This window comes from Puma concolor, chromosome C1 (genome assembly GCF_028749965.1).
Source record: "Puma concolor isolate L17-30 chromosome C1, mPumCon1.1.hap2, whole genome shotgun sequence".
In the NCBI taxonomy this organism is placed as follows: domain Eukaryota; kingdom Metazoa; phylum Chordata; class Mammalia; order Carnivora; family Felidae; genus Puma; species Puma concolor.
Window position 1 is genome coordinate 112205900 of NC_141674.1, and position 27911 is coordinate 112233810.

Sequence of the window (27911 nt, forward strand, 5' to 3'; positions counted from 1 at the left end):
ACGGGAACACAACAGATGCCCCTTAGTCTCCCGGCTAGCTCGCCCACCCAACGACCCGGCGCCCAGAGGCGGGACTTCCTGTGCGTTTGCCGGAAGAGCGTCCGGTGTGAACCGGAAGCCCCGTTGGGAGCAGCCGCCGCGGAGACTCGGCGGCACTGGCTGTGTGGTGCTGTTGCTGCCATGGGCAAAAGAGACCGGGGAGACCGCGGTGAGACGTGGCGCTGGCGCTCTGGGGCCTGCCTGCGCTCGCCTTCCCCGTCGTCCTGTGTCGTAGCCGCTCCGGGCTTCTCAGCGGCTGCCGGCCCCGCAGTGTCTCGCGGCCTGTTCATGCTGTCGCGACAAGCTGCTGGGCAGGGGGCGATCCCTGACCTTTGGGCCGCCTTGCGTCGTGGGCCGGGTGGGAAGCGTTGGAGGGAGAGGACGCCAGCGGCACGCAGGTGGCTCTTGGCTAGGGGTGCATGGCGTTGGTGAATGAAGTACGGCTGCTGCCAGGTTCCTTCGAAATGTCACTCAACAGTGCGGAGGGAACCTTAGGCTCCTGCTGCGCTCACTTCTGTGTCCGTATCTGCAGATAAGAAGAAGTCTAAGAAGCGGCACTACGAGGATGAAGAAGAAGATGACGACGACGTCCCCGGGAACGACTCTCAGGAAGCGGTCCCCTCGGCGGCTGGGAAGCAGGTGGATGAGTCCGGCACCAAAGTTGATGAATATGGAGCCAAGGACTACAGGCTGCAGATGCCGCTGAAGGACGACCACACCTCGAGGCCCCTCTGGGTGGTAAGCATACCCTCCGCCAGGGCAGAGCCAAGCTGGTTCGGTTTTTGGACCCCAAATGGAAATGCAGGGTACTGCCCTCCAGAGCTGGCTGGGAGACGGCTTTCACACATGCTGTTTGAGCAGCCTGAGAAGGAGCAGGTACCCAGGGCACACTAGCCTTCGTTTCTAGCCCCTCCTTCTCCCCTTCCCTTCAGTTCTACCACATGCGTGGAAATACTTTTTTATTTACTGAGCAAATGGTGTTTATTGTGTAACATTTTAATTACCCATCTACAAAAAGTAATGGAAGCTATATATTTGCTAGGCCACTCTGTTGCTCAGCTCGAAGTAGGTAATAGTCTACGTTTGTTTGAAAACTAACCTAAAGGTACGTTGAAGATAGCCAATAAGGTGGGCTTTCCCTGTGAAGAAGAGTGGAAACCGACTTCGGAAACCTGCTCTTCTAATCTCTCCATTCCTTGGATCTGATTAAAGTAACAGGCCCACAGTTGGCTGAAGGAGGGCTTACAAAAATATCCTTGGTGTTAAAGATCCCTTTTTGGGCAGCTTATCTTTTCTGGGTAATGGTGTGGGAAAGAGTCTAATAGTCTCTACACTTCATTTGGTTTTTTTGGTTTTTGTTTTGTCTGTCATGTCCATTTGGTGTTTCTTAGGCTCCTGATGGCCACATCTTCTTAGAAGCCTTCTCTCCGGTTTACAAATATGCTCAAGACTTCCTGGTGGCTATTGCAGAGCCAGTGTGCCGACCAACCCACGTGCATGAGTACAAACTAACTGCCTACTCCCTGTATGCAGCTGTCAGTGTTGGGCTACAAACTAGTGACATCACTGAATACCTCAGGAAGCTCAGCAAGACGGGAGTCCCTGATGGAATTATTCAGTTTATTAAGGCAAGTGGGGAGCTAAGGCCAGTGCTTTTGCCTTCCTTGTGAATGTGTTAATAGTGGACAGGTACTACCCATTGTCAACCTGTGGCCATCATGAAGATGCCATTCAGATCTCGTGTGGAGAGACATAACTGATTCCCACAGCTGCTTCTCTTCTGGATCTCTTCTTGCTGAGGCCACACTTCTCATGAGCGCTCTGATACAATGAACACTAACACATTGGGGATACTAATTCAGGCCCATTCTGGCCAGGGTTATTTGGGAATGCAGCCAGAAGTGAATGGTGTTTTGGACTGAATTGTGTCCCCTCCAAAATTCATATGAAGCTGTAACCCCTAATGTGATTATATTTGTAATGAGGAAGTAATTAAGGTCAAATGGGATCATAAGAGTGGGGCCCAGATCCAATAGGATTAGCATCCTTTTAAGAATAGTCATCCAGAAAGCTGAGGTGCTCTCTTTGCATGTGCACAAGGAAGAGGTCATATAGGCACATAGTGAAAAGGTAGTCAGGAAGAGAGCCTTAACTAAAAACTAATCACTGGCACCTTGATGGAGGACTTCTAGAAATGTTTCTGTTGTTAAATCACCCAGTCTGTGGTGTTTTGAACAGCAGCTGAGCAGACTAATATAAGTGGTAAACTCTGTCTAAGGCTGAATTCCTGCACGGGACCAATAGTCAACACTTTCCATTAGGGAAAATCAAAAAGAACTTGCAAATGTTGAAGTGGATAGGGTTCCATATGAAGAGCATTGGACATGCTTGGGTTTGTCCTGAGAGACAGGTCAATGCCATTCAGAATAGATGACAGTGGCTTTTGTCACCTTCAGCTGATCTAAGGGAGTTGGATTCAGACCCCCAGATCTGGTGAGTGCCACAGACCGTCAGTACAGTGATGCATCCGATCTCAGGGAAGCTGACAGGAGCCCTCGTAGGAGTTCTGTCTTCTTGTGATATGGAAAGGTGCCCAAGGAGAAGGGCCTCACCTTGCTGGAATGAACCCTGCATTAGCACACTGGCTGTGCTCAGTCTTGGCCTGGAACCGCCTACAGGAATGTAGGTGTTGGTATAATGCAGCAGGGGATCCAGAAGGGCAGCAGCAGGGGCTGGTCACAGCCTGAGAGCTGAGCGGCAGATCTCCATGGCCACCACACAACCTCTGCTGCTTTCCGTCCTGAAGATTGCTGGGAACCTAGAAGATTTCAGCTGTAGTCTCTTCTGTCAAGAAGCTTCCATTCTGTTTTTTTAATTGTTATTTTTAAGTAGGCTTCATGTCCAGCACAGAGCCCAGCGTGAGACTTGAACTCCTGACCGTGAGATCAAGACCTGAGCTGAGATCAACAGTCGGACGCTTAACTGAATGAGCCACCCAGGCACTCCAAAGCTTACATTCTAGTTGGGAGAAATAGGAACATTGGTGAGGAGGCCAGGGGGTTTTGCATTTAATTTACACAGCAATTACTAAATACATGCTCTGTGCCAGTTTTGTGCTGGGACCTGTAATAATGCTGGTGTGGCTGGATGAACCATTGGATTAGGTTGGGGCCTGTGGGAATGGAGAAGAAAAGGGAAGGGAAAATAAAAGATTTTACGTAGCATTTTATAAATTAAGATGTGCATCAGAAAGAGCCAGGCAAAAGCAAGGTTTTACTCTCAAGAGTAGAGTTTAATAAGAAAAAGCTCACCTTTGGCAGACCTGACTTCTTCTTTAGGATTGCACATTGGGTAAACTGAAGTCTTCACTTGGTAGGTAGTAAGACATGCCCACTAATGAATGTGTCTCTAGTGAGCCGAGTATTGCTAATTGTGCCTGTTGGATGTTGTCACTCTTTGCAGCTGTGTACTGTCAGCTACGGAAAAGTCAAGCTGGTCCTGAAGCACAACAGGTAAGGGATCCTGTGACAAGCCCCCCAAGGCACTTGTGCCCTGTGCAGAGCAGGTGGCAAGGAGCTGATGTCTGTGGGCTGTCTGTCTGCACCAGCACCTGCTCCCCTGAGTAAGGGGATAGAAGGGATGAGCGAAGGGAAGTGACCAAAACTGGGAATTCATTTACTGGCCACCGTGTTCCCCACTCCCGAGCAGTGACGCTGAGGCTCAGGCCACTCCTTATTTGACCTCAAAGCCAGATTTTGTCCACAACCTCATTTGTTATATCTTGGCCAGTAGCTCGCAGCTCAGATCTGGCCAAGGGTATGGGAGACTAAGAGATTGAGAAAAGCACAGAGCCACTATTTCCAGCCCATCTGATCAAATGAGCCACAGAACCTTCTGGAAATGGTGTACTGCTCAGTAGTCACCTCCTTCCCTCCCCTCTTTTAGGTACTTCGTTGAAAGCTCCCACCCTGATGTCATCCAGCATCTTCTCCAGGATCCGGTGATCCGGGAGTGCCGCCTGCGGAACTCTGACGGGGAGGCCACGGAGCTCATCACAGAGACGTTCACGAGCAAGTCGGCTGTAAGTGGGCTCCTGGGTCACCCTTGGTAGTGGGAGCATTGGGACATTCAGTTCAGCATTTGCATCTTGGGACCCTGCTGTCTTACTATTTTTTTTTTTTAATGTTTATTTATTTTTGACAGAAAGAGAGAGACAGAGCATGAGTGGGGGAGGGGCAGAAAGAGGGAGACACAGAATCCGAAGCAGGCTCCAGGCTCTGAGCTGTCAGCACAGGGCCTGATACGGGGCTCGAACTCACAGACCACGAGATCATGACCTGAGCTGAAGTCGGATGCTCAACCAACTGAGCCACCCAGGCACCCCTCCCGTCTTCTTACAGCTGCAGTTGCTTGTTCAACTTTGGCTCTTGCTTGGTGGCATGAGGTTTCATTGTTGCACAGAGGTTCAGATCCTGCCTTTCTTACAGATCGCCAAGACTGCTGAGGGCAGTGGTGGGCCTTCCACTTCCCGGGTGACGGACCCACAGGGAAAATCTGATATCCCCACAGACCTGTTTGACTTCTACGAACAAATGGACAAGGATGAGGAAGAAGAAGAAGAGACCCAGACAGTATCTTTTGAAGTCAAGCAGGTTAGTGAATGTACCCCTCTCCAAGCAGCCCAGCCCTGCATGGACTCTGCGGTCTGTGTGAGAGGAAGGGATCCCTGTGTCTTCCTGAAATTGCTTTCTCCTTTATGGTGTCTGTGAGCTGTGGCATCTTTCCTCCTGATGGGGTTAGATCTGAGTGTCCTGTGACTCTGGCTGCTGGGTCAGTCTTCACAAGTTCCTGGGAGATGTGGGAAGTGTCTGAGGGGCATTTTGGTGGTTTTGGTGGCATTTTGGTGATTGGATTTAATTTTGTCTGTGTCCTTAACTTGAGTTGCTTTTCTGTGCTTTAACCCAGCTGTTATCAAGCAGATATCTACTTGATATCAAGCAGATCAAGATCTGAAATTGTAAAAGCCTACATAAAATGCTGTCTTCTTGACCATTAACCCCCTTGGATTATGCATAGTTTATGAGCATGCTTTGGATTTAACAAGATTATAAATGTCTTCCATGCTCACTCCCCAGGAAATGATTGAAGAGCTCCAGAAACGTTGTATCCACCTGGAGTACCCCCTGTTGGCAGAGTATGACTTCCGGAATGATTCTGTTAACCCTGATATCAACATTGACTTGAAACCCACAGCCGTCCTTAGACCTTATCAGGAAAAGAGCTTACGGAAGATGTTTGGGAATGGACGTGCCCGCTCAGGGGTCATCGTTCTTCCTTGTGGTAAGTGACACCTGAATGAAGAAGGTGGCCAGACTCTTCTGTCATGGTCTGCCAGCTTTCTGTCACTCTCCTTTGTGTGCCCTTCTCTAAATCATACCTGGCCAGGGAGCAGCTGAGGTCAGATGACGCCCTGATCTGTGACCTAACAGATATTTGAGTGCCTGCTGTGTGCAGGGCTTTGACCTTAGCAGTGGGGATACAGTGGTGGATAGAACAACACTTCCGACCTCGGGGAGCTCATTTTGGTTGTAGAGACAGATGGTAAACACATCGACTAAGCAATGTGTAAGATCTTGGGCAGTGACAGTGATGTGGGGCAGGTGCTGTCTTTTTTTTTCATTTTATTTTTTATTTTTAAAAATTTACATCCAAATTAGTTAGCATATAGTGCAACAATGATTTCAGGAGTAGATTCCTTAGTTCCCTTTCCCCATTTAGCCCATCCCCCCTCCCACAACCCCTCCGGTAACCCTCAGTTTGTTCTCCATATTTATGAGTCTCTTCTGTTTTTTTGTTATTTTTGTTTCCCTTTCCTTATGTTCATCTGTTTTGTCTCTTAATGTCCTCATATGAGTGAAGTCATATGATTTTTGTCTTTCTCTAACTATTTTCGCTTAGCATAATACCCTCCAGTTTCATCCACGTAGTTGCAAATGGCAAGATTTCATTGTTTTTGATTGCCGAGTAATACTCCATTGTATATATACACCACATTTTCTTTATCCATTCATCCATCGATGGACATTTGGGCTCTTTCCATACTTTGGCTATTGTTGAAAGTGCTGCTATCTGGGTGTTGTACGGAAACCAATTTGACAATAAATTTCATATATAAATAAAAAAAAAAAAAAAAAGAAAGTGCTGCTATAAACGTGGGGGTGCTTGTGTCCCTTTGAAACAGCACACTTGTATCCCATGGATAAATGCCTAGTAGTGCAATTGCTGGGTCATAGGGTAGTTCTATTTTTAGTTTTTTGAGGAACCTCCATACTGTTTTCCAGAGTGGCTGCACCAGCTTGCACTTGCAGGGGCAGGTGATATCTTATACACTGGAGTTAGGGTCTCATCCTTTGCAATCAGCTTGTGAGTGTGTGTATTTGGAGACTTCATAGCAGAGAAGCTTTGCTCGTTCCTGGATGGCTTATTACAGTGTGCACATCCAAGAAAGGAGAGTATAGCCTCCTTGGCACCTGTCTGATATCATTTGTCCTAAGTCATGTCAGGTCCTGGCTGAGGTTCTTGGCCAGAGGTCACAGCACATTCACCTGGGGGCCCTACCTCAGACTTGAGGAGGTTAGAATCTCCAGGGGAGAGGCCTGTGCCTCCACATTCTTTTTTTTTTTTTTAATCTCCCTGGGTGATTTTGATGCACATGGCTGGTGAAGGAGGAAATGCTGTTTAAAGGAATAGCTTGATTTTTATCTTGATCTTCAAATGGTGGAAGATAGTAAACTTGGAAGCCCTGGAATTTCGCCTCTGTCTTTGCCAGTAGTGTACACATCTCCCGTATGCCTGAATTCTCAGCCCAGCATGTTGTGCAGTCTAAGAGCTGCCTTGTACTGGGCCCTCGGTGTGGTCTGTGTGCCGGGCACACTTTTCCTCTGAGGCACCACCTTCCCATGGCGGGGGCCACGTGTACCTCCGCTTTCGTTTCCTTGTGTTCACAATTTCAGCAATAAGAGGGTCTCTTATCTCTGGTGAGTTTTGAGATTTCAACATTAGAACAAAATTCATGGAAAATGCCACAGGAGGGCCTGGTGCCTGTCTCTCTTAATTGTCACATTTGTGCGTGAGCTGGACGTGTCTCCTTTTTATAGAGAAGAAAACAGACCTTGGAGCAAGAAGTGCCTCATGGTATCGGCTGTGAGGGTTATTGCAAGTAATTCACCCAGATTTGTGTGTGGATTCTGTCTGTGTCCTTCAAAAAATTTTTTTTAAATGTTTACTTTTGAGAGAGAGAGAGACCAGCATGAGCAGGGGAGGGGCAGAGAGAGAGAGGGAGGCACAGAATCCGAAGCAGGCTCCAGGCTCTGAGCTGTCAGCACAGAGCCCGATGCGGGGCTCAAACTCACGAATTGTGAGATCATGACCTGAGCCAAAGTTGGACGCTTAATCGACTGAGCCATTCAGGCACCCCTGTCTTTGTCTTTCATTGCAACCTGGCCTTGGGTGGCATTGCCCTTTGGTTTCACATAGGTGCCGGCAAGTCCCTGGTTGGTGTGACAGCTGCCTGCACCGTGAGAAAGCGCTGTCTGGTACTGGGCAACTCAGCTGTGTCTGTGGAGCAGTGGAAAGCCCAGTTCAAGATGTGGTCCACCATTGACGACAGCCAGATCTGCCGCTTCACCTCCGATGCCAAGGACAAGCCCATCGGCTGCTCCATTGCCATTAGCACCTACTCCATGCTGGGCCACACCACCAAAAGGTCCTGGGAGGCTGAGCGAGTCATGGAGTGGCTCAAAACTCAGGAGTGGGGCCTCATGATCCTAGATGAAGTACATACCATACCAGGTAAGCAGGCTGAGAGCCGAGCTACCTGCTCATTGCAGAGACAAAAATTGATTTCTATTCGTTGGGTGGAGGGAAGACTGCTCTGTAGTTCATCTGTCTTGCTAGAAAGGTCTGCTGGGTAAAGTTTTAAAGTAAGTCCGAAGCATGTGGGGGGGTGGGCATGAGGGTGGGTGGCAGACAGCTTCGTGAATCACTGGCCCACAGTAGTCATTCAGAAAATGGCTTTTCCCTTCTTCCTCAATCTTACTGTTGTAGTTCAGTTTACCCTTAACCGGTTGGCTTATGGTGCTGTGAAAACTGGACCAGCAGCACTGAAGTCCTTGCCGTAATGGTGTTTGTTTTATTTGAAGGCTGAATTGAAGTATTGATCCTTGATACGTTACAGAAGCCCAACTTCTCCAAGTGTTGCAGGCAGTCTTTTTTTAAAAAAAATAGCTATATTGATACAATTTCCACCAGTAAAAACTACCTATTATAAATGTACAATTCAAGATTTTTCACAGGTTTATGGAGTTGTGCAGCCGTGACCGTGATCCAGTTTTAGAACCTCTCCCTCATACTCATTTACAGTCTGTTTTCAGCTCCAGCCCCAGAGAACCATGGAAGTGCTTCCTGTCTCTATAGTTGACCTGCCTTTTCGAGAAATACCATAATATGAATCATATGATATATAATTCATATATGTTTTAAGGAATGTATGTTATATATAATAGTAAATATTTCGTTTATTTTCCAGACTCATATAATATATATTTTTTTAGATGTGGCTGTTTTTACTTTGCATTATGGTTGACCCATATATGGTAGTATCTGCCCTTTTATTGCCACATAGTATTCCAGTATTCATTGATAAAACAAATGAAGGGGAAGCTCTGGTAAGTTAAATGTAAATTAGGGATTTCTCTGCATGAAATGAAATCAGAGGCATTTTCACGTAGTGTTCAAAATACTGCCTAGGTGGCCCTAGCATCATTCTTTTCAGTTAATGAGAACCCCTCCAGCCCTCCTGCATGTCTGAGGGTACCTATCGATGTTCACAGCAAGCCACGTAGGGATTGGGGGTCGTTCAGGTTGAAGGAACGGGGCAGCATTAGTCCCAAGGTGGGAGAGTACTTGACACGGTCCGACAGCAGCAAGATGACTATGCGGCAGGAGGGACATAGAGGAGAGCAGCCAAAGCCAAGGTTAGAGAGGGCCAGGCAGGATAGAGTGTGGGCCAAATCCTATACGTAGGTCACTGTAGGGTGTTGGGCTTGTACTATATGAGTGGGTGGGAAGCCATTTGAGGGATTTGAGCAAAGGGTGACATGATCTGATTGTCATGTACTATGAAAGTACCACCCTGGCTGCTGTGCTGAGAATAAACGGAAGGAGGCAAGGGTGGAAGCAGCTGGATGGGCCCAACCAAGAGGCTTGAACCAGTAAGAATAAAGGTAATCTACTTCTGGATGTGTTGTGAGGGCAGAGCTGACAGGCTGGCCATAAGACCTGAAAGAAAGAGAAATCAAGGATGACCATATGGGTTTTGGCTTGAGCAACTGGAAGGAAAGCTACAGAACTGGGGAAAGCTGTAGAAGGAACAGGTGTGCAGAGTGCAGGGGTTCGGCTTTAGGCACGTTCATTTGATTGCCAGTTAGACATTCTGGCGGTGGCAGAGATGTTAGAAAATGGGCAAAAGACAAGAGTAGACATTTCACCAAAGAGAATATACAGATGCCTAGGAGCCTTTGAAAAGATATTCCGCGTCATTAGCCCTGAGGGAAGTGCACATTAATACCATGCGACGAGATGCTGCCACACACCCATCAGAGTGGCCGCGATGGAAAATACTGACAATAACTGACGAGAGTACAGAGCAGCTGGCATGCACCGCCAGAGGAATCACAAAATGTACAGTCACTGTGGAAAGTTGGGCAGTTTCTTAGAAAATTGCCATGTGAGTCATCAGGCCCACCCCTGGGCATCTGTCCTAGAGAATGAAAACTCAGGTTCACACAAAAACCTGTACATGAATGTTCATAGGGGCTTTAGTCAGAGTCTCCAAAACCTGGAAACAACCAAAATGCCCAACAGCGGGTGACTGGATAGACAAATGGGAAGGTCCCTCCCCTGGAACTCTTTTCAGCCACAAAACAGCACACTGTTGCTACATGCAACAACTTGGAGAAATCTCAGAGGTACTTGCTGAGCGAAATCAGCCCATCTTGGAAGGTTATATGGTGTATAGTGCCTTTGAAAAGACAAAACTAGTGATGGAGAACAGATCAGTGGGTGCCAGGGTGTGGCTGTAAAGGGAGAACAGGAGGGAGTGTTTTGGGGGTAATGGGTTTGTCTGTATCCTGATCGTGGTGGTGGTTACACAGATCTTCACATGTGTTAAAATTTAGAGAACCAATCCCATCCACCCACAGCAAAAGGTCACTTTTTACTGTGTGCTAATTTAAAAACTAAACTCCAAAAAAAAAAAATTTAAGGAGCAGGAGGTTACTGGCTCTGATTGGATTGGAAATCGATGACCTAGAGAATCACATCCTACAAATGAGTTTGGAAGTGCTGTGCAGTGGTTCATTTGGAGTCTGTGTTTGAAACTTGGGAAACCTGAGTATGTACTTAGTTTATGTTGATGTTCGTTTTTAGCCTAGGTCCCAGGTTTCAGAGGGCGGCAGCCAGGCTTGAGATTGGTTGTCTGGTGATGAGGATACAGGGTGTACCCCACAAAATTTCATGCTTGCCATCTGTGTGTTTTCTCTTCCTGATTCACTGGGTCAGTTTGTCTCTGGCTGGGTAAGAGAGTAAAACCAAACAGCTCTAAATAGAATTCTGAGTTCAGTTGTGTTCTTGTGAGCTCCTTGGCCTGGCCATGCTCACTGGGCCAGAGAGCCAATGTTAAATTAGGGAATTCTAACAAATCACAGCAAGATTCTTGATTGTTAAACAAGTATACCACGTTGGATGAGGTAGAATGATAAATCTTTGAGATTTATCTCAAGAGGTAAAGATGGCTGTTTTCTTTTAGACATCGTCCAAAAAGAGTCCTATCATGTCACTCACTGTATTGATAAAATATCGGTAACTGCAGACTTGCATGTATTAAGTGTTTACTGCACTGTGCCACTTTCATTATTTTAGGAAGTATTTATTAAGAATCCACTATGTATCAAGCACTGTGCTTGGACTAGGGACGAAGTGGGAGACAACTGACACCTGTGACATGTACAGCAAAACAAATCACATCCACAGAATATGTATTGTGATTCTATTAATACAAAGTTTGGATGACAAGTGAGATGGTGATTCCTTTGAGGGGGGAGTGTTGGTATTGACAGGCGGGGTCAGAGGAGAGGCTTCTAGGTGCTAGGAACACTTGTCTTGACCTGGGTGATTTCACAGGGACATAGCTGTGTAAAAACTTAACCATCTGTACACTGTGTCATATGTGGGTTCCTCCTCCTGACAGCCCTATGGCTGTTGGAGAATGTGGTAGTGGGACGTGGCTGGTCTGTAGGGCAGATGCCACAGCGGGGGCTTCTTTCTGGCTGCAGAGTATCCAGGCAGGGAGCGGACTCATGCTTCCCTTGGGTTGATAGCATCTCTGGGCTGTCCCCAGCGCTGCCTCCCTGGCACTCGCATGAGGTTGCTGTCTTCATTGCCTTGGCTGCCATGCCCTTCTGACACGAGGAGCCTGGTCTGCGGTCCTTGGCTCCCCTTTTTTTGGAGCAGCACAGTCCTTGGAGATAACTATGCTGCTGGTCTTTGTCTTCAAGTGTATGTGCAAACCACCTTAAGCTTGGAAGACCTGGACACTTACTAGGGGCCCAGACAGTCTTCTGCTATCTCACTGTTCTTACGTTTTTGGTTTGTGTTCTGGTGCAGTCTGACCCTTCCTTCCTCAGATTGTTAACCTCTGTTTCTGCAGTATCACTAACCTCACTTTTAATTGTATTATAAGATAAGCGAAACACAAACATTTTAACCTTTTTTTGGAATATTAGTATTTTTTAAAAATTTTTAATGTTTTATTACTTATTTTTGAGAGAGAGAGAGACAAATTGCAAGCAGAGGAGGGTCAGAGAGAGAGGGAGACACAGAATCTGAAGCAAGTTCTAGGCTCTGAGCTGTCAGCACAGAGCCTGACCTTGGGGCTCGAACTCAGGAACGCGAGATCATGACCTTAGCCGAAGTCAGATGCTTAACTGACTGAGCCACCCAGGCGCCCCGGGAGTATTAGTATTTTTAAAGGATGAGCCCATGGAAACCCATTAATTGGTTCTTTTTGAAATTAGTATCTTAATCCCATTTATGTGTTTATTTAATTTGATAAACCAGAATTAGAACATTCCAGACAGAGACAGGAGGTTGCTGGTGGACCAGATGAATCTAATTGGAAAGCTCAGAGAAGGGAGTTTCCTAAGGAGGGTGACTGGGGTTTCATGTCTCCCTGTTGTCTCCTGCTTTCTGGGAAGATGGTAGGAAGTCCAGCAGACCCGGCTCCTTTTGCTTCTCTGATCCATGGTCACCCAGCCATCTTCCTGGTATCCTGGGTACAAGTTTTGGGATGAATGCATTCCTTGCATCATTTGGAGCCCACTGGTGTTTTAAGTGTTACATCGTGTTTCAGATCGCCATTTGCACTCCTGTTGGTAGCTTAGCTGTTACAAGGAAGGATCCTGGGGCTCACTGATTTGGAGCTTCCCTAAAGCCATTTCTCCCTTTTGTTCTTTTTTTCTTCCTTCTTTTGGACAGGTCTGAAAGTGATGATTAAGTGTTCTTGCCTAGTCATTCTGGTCTAGAGCCAGGTTCCTATGATTCAGAAACCCGGGGTTAGCCCACTTAGTGTCACAGGCCCGTGTAAAGTCGCAAGGCTGTGTGTGGTACTTGAGCATTTAAAAAAGTGACAGTGTTGAGGCACCTGGGTGGCTCAGTCGGTTAAACCTCTGGCTGTTGATTTTGGCCCAAGTCATGATCTCATGATTTGTGAGATGGAGCCCCACATTGGACTTTGTGCTGACAGTGCAGAGCCTGCTTGAGTTTCTCTCTCTCCATCTCTTTCTACTTCTCCTCTGCTTGTGCTCTTTTTCAAAGTAAATAAGTAAACATTTAAAAAAATGTTAAAAAAAGTGACAGTGTGAATGCATTGATTGTTTCCCTAGCCAGGATGTTCCGACGGGTGCTTACCATCGTGCAGGCCCACTGCAAGCTGGGTTTGACCGCCACCCTCGTCCGGGAAGATGACAAAATTGTCGACTTAAATTTTCTGATTGGCCCCAAGCTCTACGAAGCCAATTGGATGGAGCTGCAGAACAGTGGCTACATCGCCAAAGTCCAGTGTGCCGAGGTAGCTTTCCCCTTCCTGGTATGGCCTCGAGAGAGGGATTCCACCCATGGTTAAGGGGAAATGGTTCAGGTCCCCTCCCCATGGGCAGATATACAGTCAGGACTTGAGCAGAAGTGTTGCCACTTTATACTGTTCCCTCAGTCCCCCTGTGAGGTGGGCAGTGTTCTACCCACTCCAAAGACTTGTGAAACAAAACCCCTTTCCAGGGGCACACAGTCAGTAAGTGCTCAAGTCGGGATGGTAATCCAGGCTAGTTTGACCTCCAAATCCACTCCTCCTTTTCCCTGGGAGTGAGCACCTCTGGATGGTCCTGCCCACCCTCACCTTTGAGGAGTTCCTGGGTGCTCCTGTGTGGGCCACCATCCAGGCCACCCCAGGGTCAAAGCCTCTTGGTTTTGGTGTCCCCAGAAGGCACCTGTGGCCTACATCATTTCTAAACACATTGGGAAACACATTGTCCCAGTCTTGTTCCACAGTGAATACCTGCACAGGTAAATGCTGAAAATACGCATTCAAAGGTAAGTCTTCTCAGAAGGAACAATTGCAAACATCCTTCCTGGCAACTTGAAATGACTGTCACTCACTGGCTAGGGTCAGGTGGCCTCTGTCCCACAAGGGCAGAAGGGGGCCTCTTGGGTAACGGTGAGTGTGAGGAACCTGTGCAGGTAGACTTTCTCTGCTGAAAACTTCCTTACCCTGTAGTTGCCTCTTCATAATCAACACGCATCCTACGAAACAGAGCATTGCCAGAATCTCTGAGGGCCCTAATCCTCTCCAGTTGTGTCTCCCCTCCCCCGCCAGGGGATTCACTGTCCCACGACAGAACTTGTCATCCTCTCCCTTTATTATTTTACCTCTTGTGTATATTTCCATCACCTACTTTGTTTAGCGTTGCCTTCAAAAAAAGTCTTCCTGTATATGAAAATAGAACCTAGTTTTGTGTGTTCTCGTATGACTTCTGTCCCTTGCTTGGTACTTTTATCCCTTGCGTAATGTATTACTTTTTTGATGATGCAGGTAGCTGTGCTCTGCAGTATTCCATTGTACAAATATACCACAACAGGATATATGATGAAATACTACACAACACTAAAAATAATGTTGACAGACACTTGGGTTGCTAAGTTTGTCTTTGTAACAGCTTTATTGAGGTGTTAAGTTGATGTTTCATAACATCCACCTGTTGTAAGTAAGTAAATTCTGTGATTTTAGTCAGTGTAAGGAATTATGTAGCTGTCCTCACCCTCCAGTTTCGAATTGCATTTCCCACCACCCCGTCACCACCCCAGAAATTTCCCTCATGCCCATTTGTCATGAATCCCTGCTTCTGCTCCCAGCCCTAGGAAGCCACTGATTTATTCTTCATAAATTTGGAGCTTAGTGTTTTGTTTTTGTTTCTGTTTTTTTTTTTTGCTGTTGTGATAGTGTTGCTGCAGATATTTTTATATCTGTTTTCTGGGGCCTTGGGTCATTTTTTTCTAAAGCAGTGTTGTTTGTACTGTGGACTGTGGTCCCATAGTAGGCGGTGACATTACTTTATTGGGTCATTATCAGGAAAGAATAGAATCTGCCAAAATGCATAAGTACATTAAGGGTAGATGTTGTTTTTTGTTTTTGTTCTTGAGTATATGTTGTTTAATACAACTGTGTTCATGCATATGAATGTTTAGTTTGTGGCCTAAAATGATTCAACTGTGAAGGCCACTGCTCTGGCACATACACCCAGAGGTAGCATATCTGGGTCAAAGGCTGTGTGGCTGTTCTCTTCACTAGTTGTGTCCTAGAAAACACTGTTTTCCAAAGTATTGGACCGGCTGACACTCTCATCACGGGTGAGTGAGATTACTCCACATCTTCTCTAGTACATAATACTGAGTTTTATTTTCTTTTAATTGTTTGCTGACATACTAAGTATGAAAATGGTATTCCTTATGACCTTAATTTGTATTTTCCTGTTTACTAATGACCTTGAGTATTGCTTCCTATGTCTGTGGACCATTCATGTTCTGTGAAATGCATGATTTTAAAGATTTTACTGTGGAAAAAGAATTGCTTTGGCTATAAAGAACTAGAAATCCTAACGGAGTCATAACAGTACACAGCCCAGGGGGAACCAGAAAACAGTGGCAGCGAAACCTATGAATTCGAGTTCAGGCCAGTGGTAGGCATGGAGCGACAGCAGCTGAGTCCACAGTGGTTGCAGCATGAAGAAATGGTCTGTGGTGATCACACAAAAGTGGCACTGGTCACACCCCAGAATTCAGAGCCTGTCAGGATAGGCTTTGTGGCCTGTTCAGTGCAAAGTTTCCAGAGGGTCATTTTTGTGTGTTCACAGCCTTGAGACCTTTAAAACCCATGGCACTTGAGTATATTTGTCTGAGTTTCCTTAAGCTTGCCAGTAGCCCATGCACAAGGGCCTAGCACAGAGGAGGCCCCAAAGAGTGTTCCTGTCATTCTTATTTGAAGGATCTAATTGTCTCAGATGTGACCAGTGGGACCCCTTCAGCCTGGCTCCTGTATCCATTTGACATGTCCCCATTCTTTGAGCACTTCCTTGCTTTCTGGCATAGCAAGGTATTTTAGGTTTATCTGGTACTTTCCCTACCTATTCTGGCCCTGAAAATCAGCCATTTCTCCAAGGTGCCCTTTTAGCAAAGAATGGAATTTACAAACCAAGATCTAGGTGCTAGGTGTTTTCATTACTCCTAGGATGTCATTGCTAGGCTAATTCAACAGACAGAGCTAGGAGGTATGTGTGCGCTTCTCCATAGCAGTGCTGTGTGTAGACTTGTGTGTGGAGGTGTGGTCTAAATGGGAGGGATTACTTGGACCACTGGTTGAGAATCTGGTTTCCTTTACTTACTTGGAGCTGGTGTGAAAGTAATTCCCCAGATATCGATGCATTTAAAAATCCATGTGTTTGGGGTGCCTGGGTGGCTCAGTCGGTTGAACATCTGACCAGCTCAGGTCATGATCTCGAGGTTTGTGAGTTCAAGCCTCACATTGGGCTTGCTGCTGTCAGTGCACAGCCTGCTTCAGATCCTCTGTCCCTCTCTCTCTCTGCCCCTGCCCTGCTGTGCTCTCTCGAAAATAAATAAAACATTAATAATAATAGTAATAATAATAATTATTATATCTATGTGTTAAGAGATAAATATGAGAGTGTCCTTGTTCAACATTAGGTACTTGATTTTGTTTTGATTTGTTTTAAAGCTAGTTCTGCTAAATTAATGGTCTTTAAAAATTTCCAGTTGTGTGATGTTTAAATTTGCAAACTGACCCTTGATTCTTACTGTGTCGCAGGTTTGGTGCCCGATGTCTCCTGAGTTTTACCGGGAGTATGTGGCAATCAAAACCAAGAAACGAATCTTGCTGTATACCATGAACCCCAACAAATTCAGAGCTTGCCAGTTTCTGATCAAGTTTCATGAAAGGAGGAATGACAAGATTATTGTCTTTGCCGACAATGTGTTTGCCCTGAAAGAATATGCCATTAGGCTGAACAAGTAAGAAGTGAAGAGTTGGAGTTGCCCCAAGGCAGCTTAATCTTCCCCCAAACCCAAGTGCAGAAGGTGCCTGGTTTTCCTTCTTTGCCTCTCAAAGTTCTCTTAGGGTCTGAAGGTCTGGTTCTGCAGCAGCCTGGTCACCCTCAGCCCAGGGGTCAGGGGCCAGAGTCATGCTGCTTTGGTGGGGCTCCATCTATGAGCTGGGCTCCGAAGGTGGGCACAAGTTGGTATCTGGAATGGCAGGCCAAGTGAGCACTCTGGTGGAGCTGAGGTCAGACTGTACAGGGGACAGGAAGGCAAGGCTGGCTGGGCCAGCATCCCAGCCAGCCCTGCATCTAGACAGAGCTTCTCAGGAAACACCAGCGGTGTCCTCAGTGGCTCCTAGTCCCACCTGGATGCTGTGTTAGCACTGCTTGTGTAGACACTAAGCTTAGATTGAGGGACATGGATTCAGGAAAAAGCACAGTCCAGAAACAAGGAAAAAAGTGAAGGAGGAAATCCTGAAGAGAGTGGTGACCAGAACCTTGGCTGAGGGTCTATAGCCCCTCATTTTTATGGGCCTCCCTCTGATATTCTTGCATGGTGGAGGGCTTCCCGGGAGGGAGCAACCTTGCAAGAATTCCTTTTCCCACTGATGTTAATTGGGGGGTGATTCTGTGGTCCTCCTAACACACCTCATTCTTCTTTAGACCCTATATCTATGGTCCTACATCCCAGGGAGAGAGGATGCAGATTCTCCAGAATTTCAAGCACAACCCCAAAATCAACACCATCTTCATATCCAAGGTCTGTGTGCCCTGCAGGGTGGTGGTGAGGCCTCAGCACGCCCAGGGCTAGAGGGGACACTGGGTGATTGCGAGGGCCATGAATTCATGTTTGTTGAAGGGACGTCATGTGTCACTTCTCATTCCCATGTTTCCAGTGTCTGGTGACAGGAATGCTTTCTGATGGGTAGCAGAAGGAGCACTTGTGGGGTTGAATGTGTTGTGGACAATTTATAAAGTCTCTTTGCTTGACTGAGGTTTTCCCCACTTCTTTTGGGGATATAGGAATTTTAAATTGTATTTTCTCTATCCCAGGGGAAAATTTTCATTACCTATTCTGGCAGAAGTGGACATTTATTTTTTTTTTCAACGTTTATTTATTTTTTGGGACAGAGAGAGACAGAGCATGAACGGGGGAGGGGCAGAGAGAGAGGGAGACACAGAGTCGGAAACAGGCTCCAGGCTCTGAGCCATCAGCCCAGAGCCCGACGCGGGGCTCGAACTCACGGACCGCGAGATCGTGACCTGGCTGAAGTCGGACGCCTAACCGACTGCGCCACCCAGGCGCCCCAGAAGTGGACATTTAGATGAGGTTCTCTTTGTGGAGTTTTTGCCTCCTGTGGGTTGTGGTCAACCTTCATCCTGGCTGTTCGTGTGCCATGGTGCGGTGGGCGGTGGATGTAGGCACGGTGCGAATGCACAAAGGCCCAGCTTGGTGATACTGTTGGAAGCTGTGGCCGAACAGTGTAGAGCAGGCATTCAGATTAGAACAGGCCCAAAGCTCAAAATAAATGCGGTTTGCCAATAAAGTTGATCACAGCTGGGTTAGTAAGTACCACACTTAGATATGTGCTGGGAACCTCCATGGTTGGAACCCTCAAGCCAAGGCCACTACCCTGACCAGATCTAGCCTGGTGTGGGCAGTGGGCCCTGACAGGTCCTGTGTCCCAACATGTGCTGATGGTTTCATTGGCCTCCAGTCACGAGTGTAGATGGTTTTGTGCATACATGTTTCTGTAGCAAAAAAGAAGAGTAATCCTTTACAAAGAATCTCTGTCGATAGGCCCTCTTGTCTCTGGTCCCTAGCAGCCTGGCCTGGGAGCATAAATGAGATGGCCGGTGGGGACTGGGAGTCCTGACCCGCTTCTTTAGGACAGCTCTCAGGAGAGTTCACAGAAGGTCCTAGAGGCCTGCCTGCATCCACAGTACCCTGGTGCAGAGGGAAGAGGATGGGTTTGTCTCTCTCAATTATCTTTAGAGCTTATTTAAATTCCAGGTCAACTGATTGTTTTCTTTTTGTCCCAGATAAAAAACAAACAAAAAAAAAATTTGTCAAACTCAATGCTGTTTCATTTCTGTAGGTGGGTGACACATCGTTTGATCTGCCAGAAGCAAATGTTCTCATTCAGATCTCATCTCATGGTGGCTCCCGGCGGCAGGAGGCCCAGAGGCTGGGGCGAGTGCTCCGAGCCAAAAAAGGTAAAGGCGGCCTTATGCCTTCTGCTCCAGCAAGTCTTTCCTTTTGAGCCACTTGGACTCAGAAGAGGGTAGGGCTGTGCTGCCTGCGTGCTCGTGGTGGTGAGCAGGCACCCCGGGATGCCGGGACCCCGGCTAAGTAGATGCCACAGGGAGGGGTCCCAAAGCAACGACCAAGATCAGCGTGGCTCATGTTCTTTCTCTGGCCTCGGAGTTCCTATGTGGGCGTTCTCCATGGCAGCTGCCTGCTCCGCGTTGGGTGTCCTCAAAGCCGAGCTGTCGCGTTGGTAGGCCATCAGGGGCCAGGGAAGCGGTGTGAGTGTGCAGTGCTGTGGACATAAAAGGCAGGAAGCAGAGCTGGGCCTCCAGTGCCATGTGGGAGCTGGAACTGAACCCTGGGCCTTGAGTCAGGAGTTGGGGAGGGCTTTGGAAAGAGCAGCTCCGGCAGCCACATGGGGATACTTTGCGCGCACCCTGTGAAGAGTCCTGCCTTGGGTGGCAGCTCGCAGCAGGGGTGTCGTGCTTAGTGAATGAGGGTGCAAGGCCGGAGTCTCTGCTTGTTACCTGTGGTGAGAGGGCCCTGACCCTAACGGTGGGTGTGGCAGGGACTGACGCTTAGAGTGGCCACGTCTCTCCTCCTGGGACCAGGCAGGCCCTAAGACCAGGACACAGGCCCTGTCCTCAGGGAATTCGCTTTCCTTAGGGGCAGCTGGACTGCTAGGGTGACTGGAAACAAGGGTAGGGGCATATGTTGGAATCGTACTGTTGTAGAATGTGTTTAAGAGGTGGCTGATTGTATTTAAACTGGAGACAGGGCATGTTAGTAGAAATAGCATGAACTTGAGCACCAGACCACCCTGGTGACCTTGGGCAGGTAGTTTGCCGGTCTGAGCCTTGCTTTCCCATCCAGAGTGGGAGTGACAGTCCTCTTGAAGGACTCTTGAAGGACTCTTGTGAGGAGGGAGCCATATATAATAGAACAGTGTAAAAGGCTGCTGGAGAAACGATAGCTTTTATAAATTGACAGGAATATCATCTGGCTAGTATATGTGAATGTATCTCATTAACTTATGCCTTACCCATTACCTCCCCCCAAAAGAAACAAATCTAAATTTAAAGCCCCTTTGAATTTGAGTAGAATTTGTTTTTTTAAAAATACTATTTGATGTAACGTATTTGGCTGCTATCTTTGCATCTGTGAGCTCTTGTAAGACTAAGAAACAATTGAATTCAGAGGCAGTACACAGATATTGAACCTGCTGACATTTGGACTGTGAAGCAAAATGTGCAGATTTTCCAGAAGGATCAGGTTTTACAGGCTTCAGTATTTTCTGTCCTAGTTTCTGTGATCATTCTTCTGCTCTAGGTTTTTTTTCTGACCTGGGTTTTTGTTTTTTTTGGGTTTTTTTTTCTTTTTTTTTTTTTCAAGCAACTTTATTGAGACAGAATTCACATACCATATAGTCGGTCCACTGGAAGTGTATAGTTCATTAATTTGTTGTTTCTTAATGTTTATTCTTGAGAGAGAGATACAGAGAGCGAATGAGAACAGGGAAGGGGTAGAGAGAGAAGGGGACAGAGGATCCGAAGTGGGCTCTGAGCTAACAGCAGAGAGTCCAACGTGGGACTCGAACTCACAAACTGTGAGATCATGACCTGAGCTGAAGTCAGACACTTTAACTGACTGAGCTACCCAGGTGCCCCAGTTCATTGGTTCTTTTTTTTTTTTAAACATTTATTTTTGAGGAAGAGACAGTGTGAGTGGGCAAGGGGCAGAGAGAGAGGGAGACACAGAATCTGAAGCAGGTTCCAGGTTCCGAGCTGTCAGCACAGAGCCTGACACAGGGCTTGAGCCCACGAACCTTGAGATCACGACCTGAGCTGAAGTTGTACACTTAACCAACTGAGCCACCCAGGCGCCCCCATTGGTTCTTAATATAATTGCAAAGTGTGTAACCATCACCACAGTCTGTGTTTAGAATATTCTCATCGCTGCAGGAAAGAAACCCTTTCCCATTGGCAGTAACTCTTCCTTTCTTCTTGCCTCCCAGCCCCACCTGCAGGCAATCACGACTATTTTTACCTTGATAATTGTGCTCATTCTAGACATTTCATATGTATGGAATCATGCAGTCTGGGTCTTCTGTGACTGCCTTTTTCACTAGCATGATGTTTTCACAAGAATCATCTTTATTGTAGTATGTATCAGTATTTCCTTCCTTTTTAATGCTGAATAATATTCCATTGTATGTCTTATTTATTCGTTCTTCTATTGACAGACACTTGGGTTGTTTCCACTTTTGGCTCTTAGGAATACTGCTGCTATGAAAGTCATGTGCAAATTTGTGTGGGCGTATGTTTTCAGGTCTGTTGGGTATAACTAGGAGTAGATTGTTGAGTCATGTGGTAACTCTGTTGAACATCTTAATAAACTACCAGACTATCCTCCAGAACGGCTGCACCATTTGACACTCTTAGCAGCAATGTGTGAAGAATCCAGTTTCTCTACATCCTTGACAATAGCTGTAATAACCTTTCTTTAAAACTTTTTTTTATTTAAATGTTTGTTTATTTTTGAGAGAGAGAGGGAGAGAGAGAGCATGTGTAAGTTGGGGAGGGGCAGAGAGAGGGAGACAGAATCGCAAGCAGGCCCCAGGCTCTAAGCTGTCAGCACAGAGCCCAACGTGGGGCTCGAACTCATGAACCATGAGATCATGGCCTGAGCCAAGTCAGACGCTTAAACCTTCTGAGCCACACAGGCACCCTGATCTTTTTTGATTCTAGCCATCCGAGGGAGTGGCAGGTGGTACCTCATTGTGGTTGTGGTTTGCATTTTCCTGATGACTAATATGTTCAATGCTTTTCATGGGCTCATTGGTCATTTGTATATTTTCTTTGGAGAAAGGTCTGTTCAGGGGCACGTGGGTGGCTTAGTTAAGCCTCCGACTCTTAATTCACCTCAGGTAACGATCTTGTGGTTCATGGGTTCAAGCCCCACATCGGGCTCTCTGCTATCAGTGCGGAGTCTGCTTAGGATTCTCTCTCCCTCTCTCTCTGCCCCTCCCCTGCTTGAACTCTTTCTCTCTCTCTCTCAAAATAAATAAATAAACAAACAATTAAAATTTCTTTAAAAAGAAATGTCAGTTCAGATCCTTTGCTCTTCTTATAATTGGGTCATTTGTCTTTTCATTATTGGCTTGTAATAGTTCTTTATATAGTCCAGATATAAATTCCTTATCAGATACATGCTCTGTAAATATTTTCTCCCATTCTGTGGGTTGTTTTTTCACTTTCTTACTGGTGTTCTTTAACCGAACATTTTTAATTTTGATGAAGTAAGTGCCCACACAGAGTCCAGGCCATTAGCCCCTTGACTGCAAAGCTCTCCCACTGCATTGTGGTTGACCCTTGAACTGTAGTTTGAGCTGTGGGGGTTTTTTTGGATAACTACAGTACTGGGAGTGTACTTTTGTTCACGATTTTCTTAATAATGTGTTCTTTTCTCTGGTTTGCTTTATACTAAAAATAGTATGTAATATGTATAACATGCAAAATACGTATTCATCAAGTATTCCATATTACTGGTAAGCCTTCTGGTCAGCAGTAGGCTATTAGTAGTTAAGTTTGGGGGGAATTAGACATTATGTGGGTTTTCAGCTCTGCAGGGTTAGGGGTTCAGCGCCCTAACTCTCACATTGTGCGGGGTCAGCGTACTTTTGAGCCCTGGAGCCTTGCTTCCAGGCATCGTAACAGCTAATGTTGTCCTTTTTCCTTCCCTCTCTCTTTTTATATATGTTACATATGTGCGTATGTGTGTGTATGAAATAATAATATATATAAATAGTATTAATTATAAGAAATATATTTTATTTATGTTTATATATAACATATAATATTAATTATTATATATATATATTTTATTAATTACATCCAAGTTAGCTAGCATATAGTGCAAAAATGATTTCAGGAGTAGATTCCTGTGATTCATCCCCTATGTATAACCCCAGTGCTCATCCCAACAAGTGTCCTCCTTAATGCCCCTTGTCCATTTAGCCCATCGCCCCTCCCACAGCCCCTCCAGCAACCTTCTGTGTGTTCTGTATATTTAATAATCTTTTACGTTTTGTCCCCCTCCCTGTTTTTATTTTTGCTTCCCTTCCCTTATGTTCACCTGTTTTGTATCTTAAATTCCACATGAGTGAAGTCATATGATGTTTGTCTTTTCCTTGCCTCCCTTAAGGAATGGTGGCAGAGGAGTACAATGCCTTCTTCTACTCATTGGTGTCCCAGGACACACAGGAAATGGCTTACTCAACCAAGCGGCAGAGGTTCTTGGTAGACCAGGGTTATAGCTTTAAGGTATGTATTCATTAAATGCGTGGTGAGAATAGAACCGAGGCTTGCTTTGTGCCCGCACCTCCAGGAGAAGGGGGAGCCGCCATCGGCACCACTGGGGGACAGCTTAGGCAGGCACAGAGCATGAGGGCATTGGAAACCCCGCCTCACGTTCCCTGTATCTCTGCACGAATTGCCGGGGACTTTGAGGGAAAATATTGTGCAGGATCCCTTCCTGCCCTGGGCTTCCCACAGTGAATGGTTAAAGAATGGGGCCTCCGGAGTGAGGGGTCTGGAGTGTCTACTTGTTCAGATTTTACAGTTGTCTTGGAAGAAGAATGTTAGCTGTCAGCAGGAAGATGTGCTTCCTGGCAGGACTCGGGACACCTCAGAGCTACGGCCGTCACTGTGCCACCCTGAGCCCCTTGGGATTACTTTCCTGCACCAGCAGTGGCTGTCCACTGGAGCTCAGGGTTTCCCAGGTTGTTCACACACCTGATTTGTGATACAAGGTCGGCTCCAGTGGGGCACCCCGCCGGGTGCTGGGCGAGCTGTGCTGTCAGTCAGCCTCAGGGGCCTCACGGCACAGGTGTCCATGCGCTATGAACCCACGGTTGTGCAGTTTGGGAGGTGCTAACGTTTTGGCTGACTTCCACCGGCTGCCATGTTTGTGTTCTCTTCTGTTGACACAAGTGGAAAGGTTATGTCACGATTTTGTGCCCCTAAAGGTTTTTGTTTGTGGGGGTGGATGGAGGGTGCTGGAAGCTGGGGACTAAAAGGACACCCCTAGAACATGTAGGTTCCCAGATTCTTGGTTCTCAGAAGACTGCAGGCTGCCTTTTCAGATCCTTTCGCTTGTGTCTTTTTCAGGTTGGCCAGTTTCTGTCATTAACCGTAGATAAGAGGTCAGGGCCGTCTGACCCCTCCTTTTTTAGCTGGAAGCAGTGACAATTTCAGATTTCTCATGCTGGGTTAGAGGACAGGATGCTTGACCGTATTTTGAAGGATTTGCATTATGACCTTTTTATGTGTCTGTGAAAAGTAGGTGGTGATAGTAACGTTCATACGTCCTGATCCCTGGAGAGTCCAGTGAGAGAACATGTGCCAAATCAGGTCATGTCCTGGGCTTTTTGGAAGGTGCCCTTGGCAGAAAGGCACCTGGACCTGCGATTGTCTGCTGGTCGGAGGGGCCTTTGCCCCGCTTGCCTTCAGAGCTGCCTGCTGAGAGCAGCCCGGTTAGAGCTCCTGTGATCATGACCCTGGACTTCCCAGAGGGGTGGTCAGGCCAGGGCAGAAACGCCCGATGTTTATGCTCTGGGCCTGTGGCCTCCTGAAGGGCTCAGCCAGATCCCTACTTCTAGGCCTTTTTTTCTCATTAAAATTATGAGAAGATTTGGGGGGGGGGGGGGGGGAAGATTTCTCTACGCCATCAGTCCTGGCTTTCTTCAGGAATTGGTAGGCCTCATAGTGAGTCACCTCCAAAGAAGGGAAAAACCACATCTCTACATGCTGTTCTCTTGCTGTCTTAGAAGAAAGTGCTGCAAACCCACCTTGACATGCTCTCATTTCTTTTTTTTTTTTTTTTAATGTTTTTACTTATTTTTGAGACAGAGACAGAGCATGAGCAGGGGAGGGGCAGAGAGAGAGGGAGACACAGAATCTGAAGCAGGCTCCAGGCTCTGAGCTGCCAGCACAGAGCCTGACACAGAACTCGAACTGACAGATCTGAGATCATGACCTGAGCCGAAGTCAGAGGCTCAACCGACTAAGCCACCCAGGCGCCCCGACATGCTCTCATTTCTAAGTGCCGTCCTGCTGGAAGTCCTATGGGCCAAGCCCAGGGGGCTGAAGACCCTTCCTGAGGGCGGCAGGCTGTGCCCTCCATCTTTGGTCCCTTCCTTTACCTGGTGCAAGGTGGAATACTGCCACGGGGGCGCATTAGAGTTGTCAAGGTCCCGTTGGTCGTCTGTAAGTGATTATGGATTTGCTGTTCTGGGAGTAGGTGTCTCTGGAATTTCCTTCCCATCTCCTGCCCCGCAGTCATCAGTTAAGCTCCCTGTTACAGATGGCTCTGAAGCTGGTCTCTGCAATGCCAGAGAGGAGCTCTCCGTTTTTAGCCACCTGCTCAGCTGGGTCCGAGGGAAGCAAAACAGAAGGGGCCATGTGGCCTGCTGATTTCGGCTTTATAGGTGATCACAAAGCTGGCTGGTATGGAAGACGAAGAGCTGGCGTTTTCCACGAGGGAAGAGCAACAACAGCTCCTACAGAAGGTCCTGGCAGCCACTGACCTGGATGCAGAGGAAGAGGTGGTGGCAGGAGAATTTGGCTCCAGGTCCAGCCAGGTGAGTGAGCGGGTGAGGCCCCACCTGCCAGTTCTCCCAAAGGACAGAGTTCTTATGTGCCCGCATGCACTGCGTCCCCTGTGCGTGTGCAGGTGCGCGTGCACACCTGTGCGACCTCCATAAAGACTTGGAAAGACCAGGAAGCTGTGGAGAAGAAAATAACAGAAATTGCCCCCGTTAACCTTTCGGTGCATCCTTCCTTCTGGACACGCTGTTTCATGTGGCCACGCCCATAGTCTGTGGCTGGCCCCCTGCTCTGTGCACAGAATGGGGGAGCCCAGGATGGCAAATGTGGCCCCAGGCCGGCTCCCAGGTGGCTGCAGGAGGAGGTGTTGCAGGCCTGGGCCCGCCGTCCAGGGCCTTGCACAGGCCAATTCAACTCTGGCTTCCTCCTCAGTAATAGAGCTAAGCTGTCCAGCTTAGGTGGGTCTAGTCCAGTAAGCTGTCCAGTAAGGTGGGTCTAAGGATCCTCTCCCAGCTAGTTTCAGTATTTATCTTGAGAAATGTAGAGTTCTGTCTCTCTGTCTCTCTGTCTCTCTGTCTCTCTCTCTCTCACATTATAAAAAGAAAATTTAAATTAAAAAAAATTAAAAAGGAGCACCTGGGTGGCTGGGTTGGTTGAGCGTCTGACTTTTAATTTTAGCTCAAGTCAAAGCCCCATAGAGGCTTCACGCTGAGCATGGAGCCTGCTTGAGATTCTCTGTCCCCCCCCACCCCTCCTCAGCTAGTGCTCTGTCTCTGCCTCTAAAATAAAATTAATTAAAATATGTAGAGTTCTCTGAAAATAGTGAACTTTCCATTTATTCTACAAATAGTTACTGAATGCCTGCCTGTGCCCAGCCCTATATAATATGGTATAACTAATGAAAGTACCATTATGGGGAGTTCTTATCCGGCTCTTCCAAGAGAAAAGTACGGTGTAGTCAGGTACATTGAAAACTATATTGATATTAGAGCTAAGAGGTGAGCAGTGGTTGGGGTAAAGGAAGAAATACACTGTCCCCTTGGAGGTGCTGCCCTTCCTCTAGCCTGAGACTGGGGGACCAGACCAGCTCGGAGGTGTCTGAGCCTTCCCTCATGGATGCTTCAGGGAAACTTCTTGCCTCTCACTGTGTCCTTGGAATGCCTGGTCAATCCCACGAACCAGGGAGTCACCTAAGGTCAGGCTGGCATTGCTTGGTGCCTGTATGTCCTCAGGCTTGTAATCTGGTGCAAGTGGTGTGCAAGGCTCTGGGTCAAACCCTGCCTGTATGATTTCTGTTCACACCATGTATGTCAAGACAGATGTGGCTGTCCCCATTTTATAGATGAGTTTATTGAGGTGCAGACATTCAGAATTTGTCCACAGTGAGAGGTAGATCCAAGATTCAAGCCCTGGGCTTTCTGGCTTTCCACTTGATTCAAAACCTTATGGTGGAGTCTTGAGCTGTTGGGGGACCACTGTTCTCACTGTTGAAAAATTCTGTTCATAAATTGTTAGTAAGAGGCAGAATAGCATTATGGTTAAGAGTAGGGAATCTGAAGCTGGCTGCCAGAGTTGAAATCCCGTCTCTTTAAGAGCTGTGTAATCTTGGACAAGTTACTTAATCTCTCTGTGCCTCAGTTTCTTCATCTGTAAAATGAGGATTATAATGATTGGGAGGATTGGATGAGTTAATAACATGTAAATGCATGTGAACTGTTTAGTATAATGCCTGAGACATAGTAAGTAGTCAATAAATGTTCTAAAAAAATATTAAAAACTTTGAAAAACTTACTACAATTATAAATGTTCTAAAAGGAGTGTCTTTCCCCTTGTAAACTAACCTTGGGCTGGGTCCTCCCCCAGGTGTCTCGGCGCTTTGGCACAATGAGCTCTATGTCTGGGGCCGACGACACCGTGTACATGGAGTACCACTCGTCACGGGGCAAGACTTCCACGAAGCACGTGCACCCACTCTTCAAGCGATTCAGGAAATGATGGCCACAAGGTCACCCAGGTCAAGCCAGGGTGCTCAGCACCAACGCTGGAGAGGGATTTTCCATATCATAATCTTTCCTCTGGCATTGGCCAACATGATCTAGATGCAGTGTTTGTTAACTGTATTGAGGAAGATGCATCGAGAGCTTGGCTCTGTCTTTGTGAATCATCCAGGGCTTTTTGAAAAAGTTGGGAGACTATATTTTTGGGGGTTCCTAGACCATTTTTCAATCTTGGGGAGTGGTCATTCCTGTATATAAATCTTTGTAATGTTTAAGGTGTATAAATGGAACATTTAACAAC

At 46.9% G+C, this 27911-nt stretch overlaps 1 protein-coding gene across 1 annotated transcript; it reads left to right on the forward strand.

Annotated features, from left to right (window-relative positions):
- The first annotated feature begins 100 nt into the window (after positions 1-100).
- ERCC3 (ERCC excision repair 3, TFIIH core complex helicase subunit) lies at positions 101-27911 on the forward strand. The gene is made up of 15 exons (XM_025935096.2): positions 101-208; positions 572-777; positions 1431-1667; positions 3502-3551; positions 3985-4120; positions 4527-4691; positions 5175-5379; positions 7576-7890; positions 13041-13225; positions 16529-16731; positions 17421-17517; positions 18857-18974; positions 23212-23330; positions 25496-25648; positions 27477-27911. Exons 1-15 carry the CDS (start codon positions 181-183, stop codon positions 27606-27608), a joined length of 2349 nt encoding a protein of 782 aa, XP_025790881.1. The 5' UTR covers positions 101-180; the 3' UTR covers positions 27609-27911.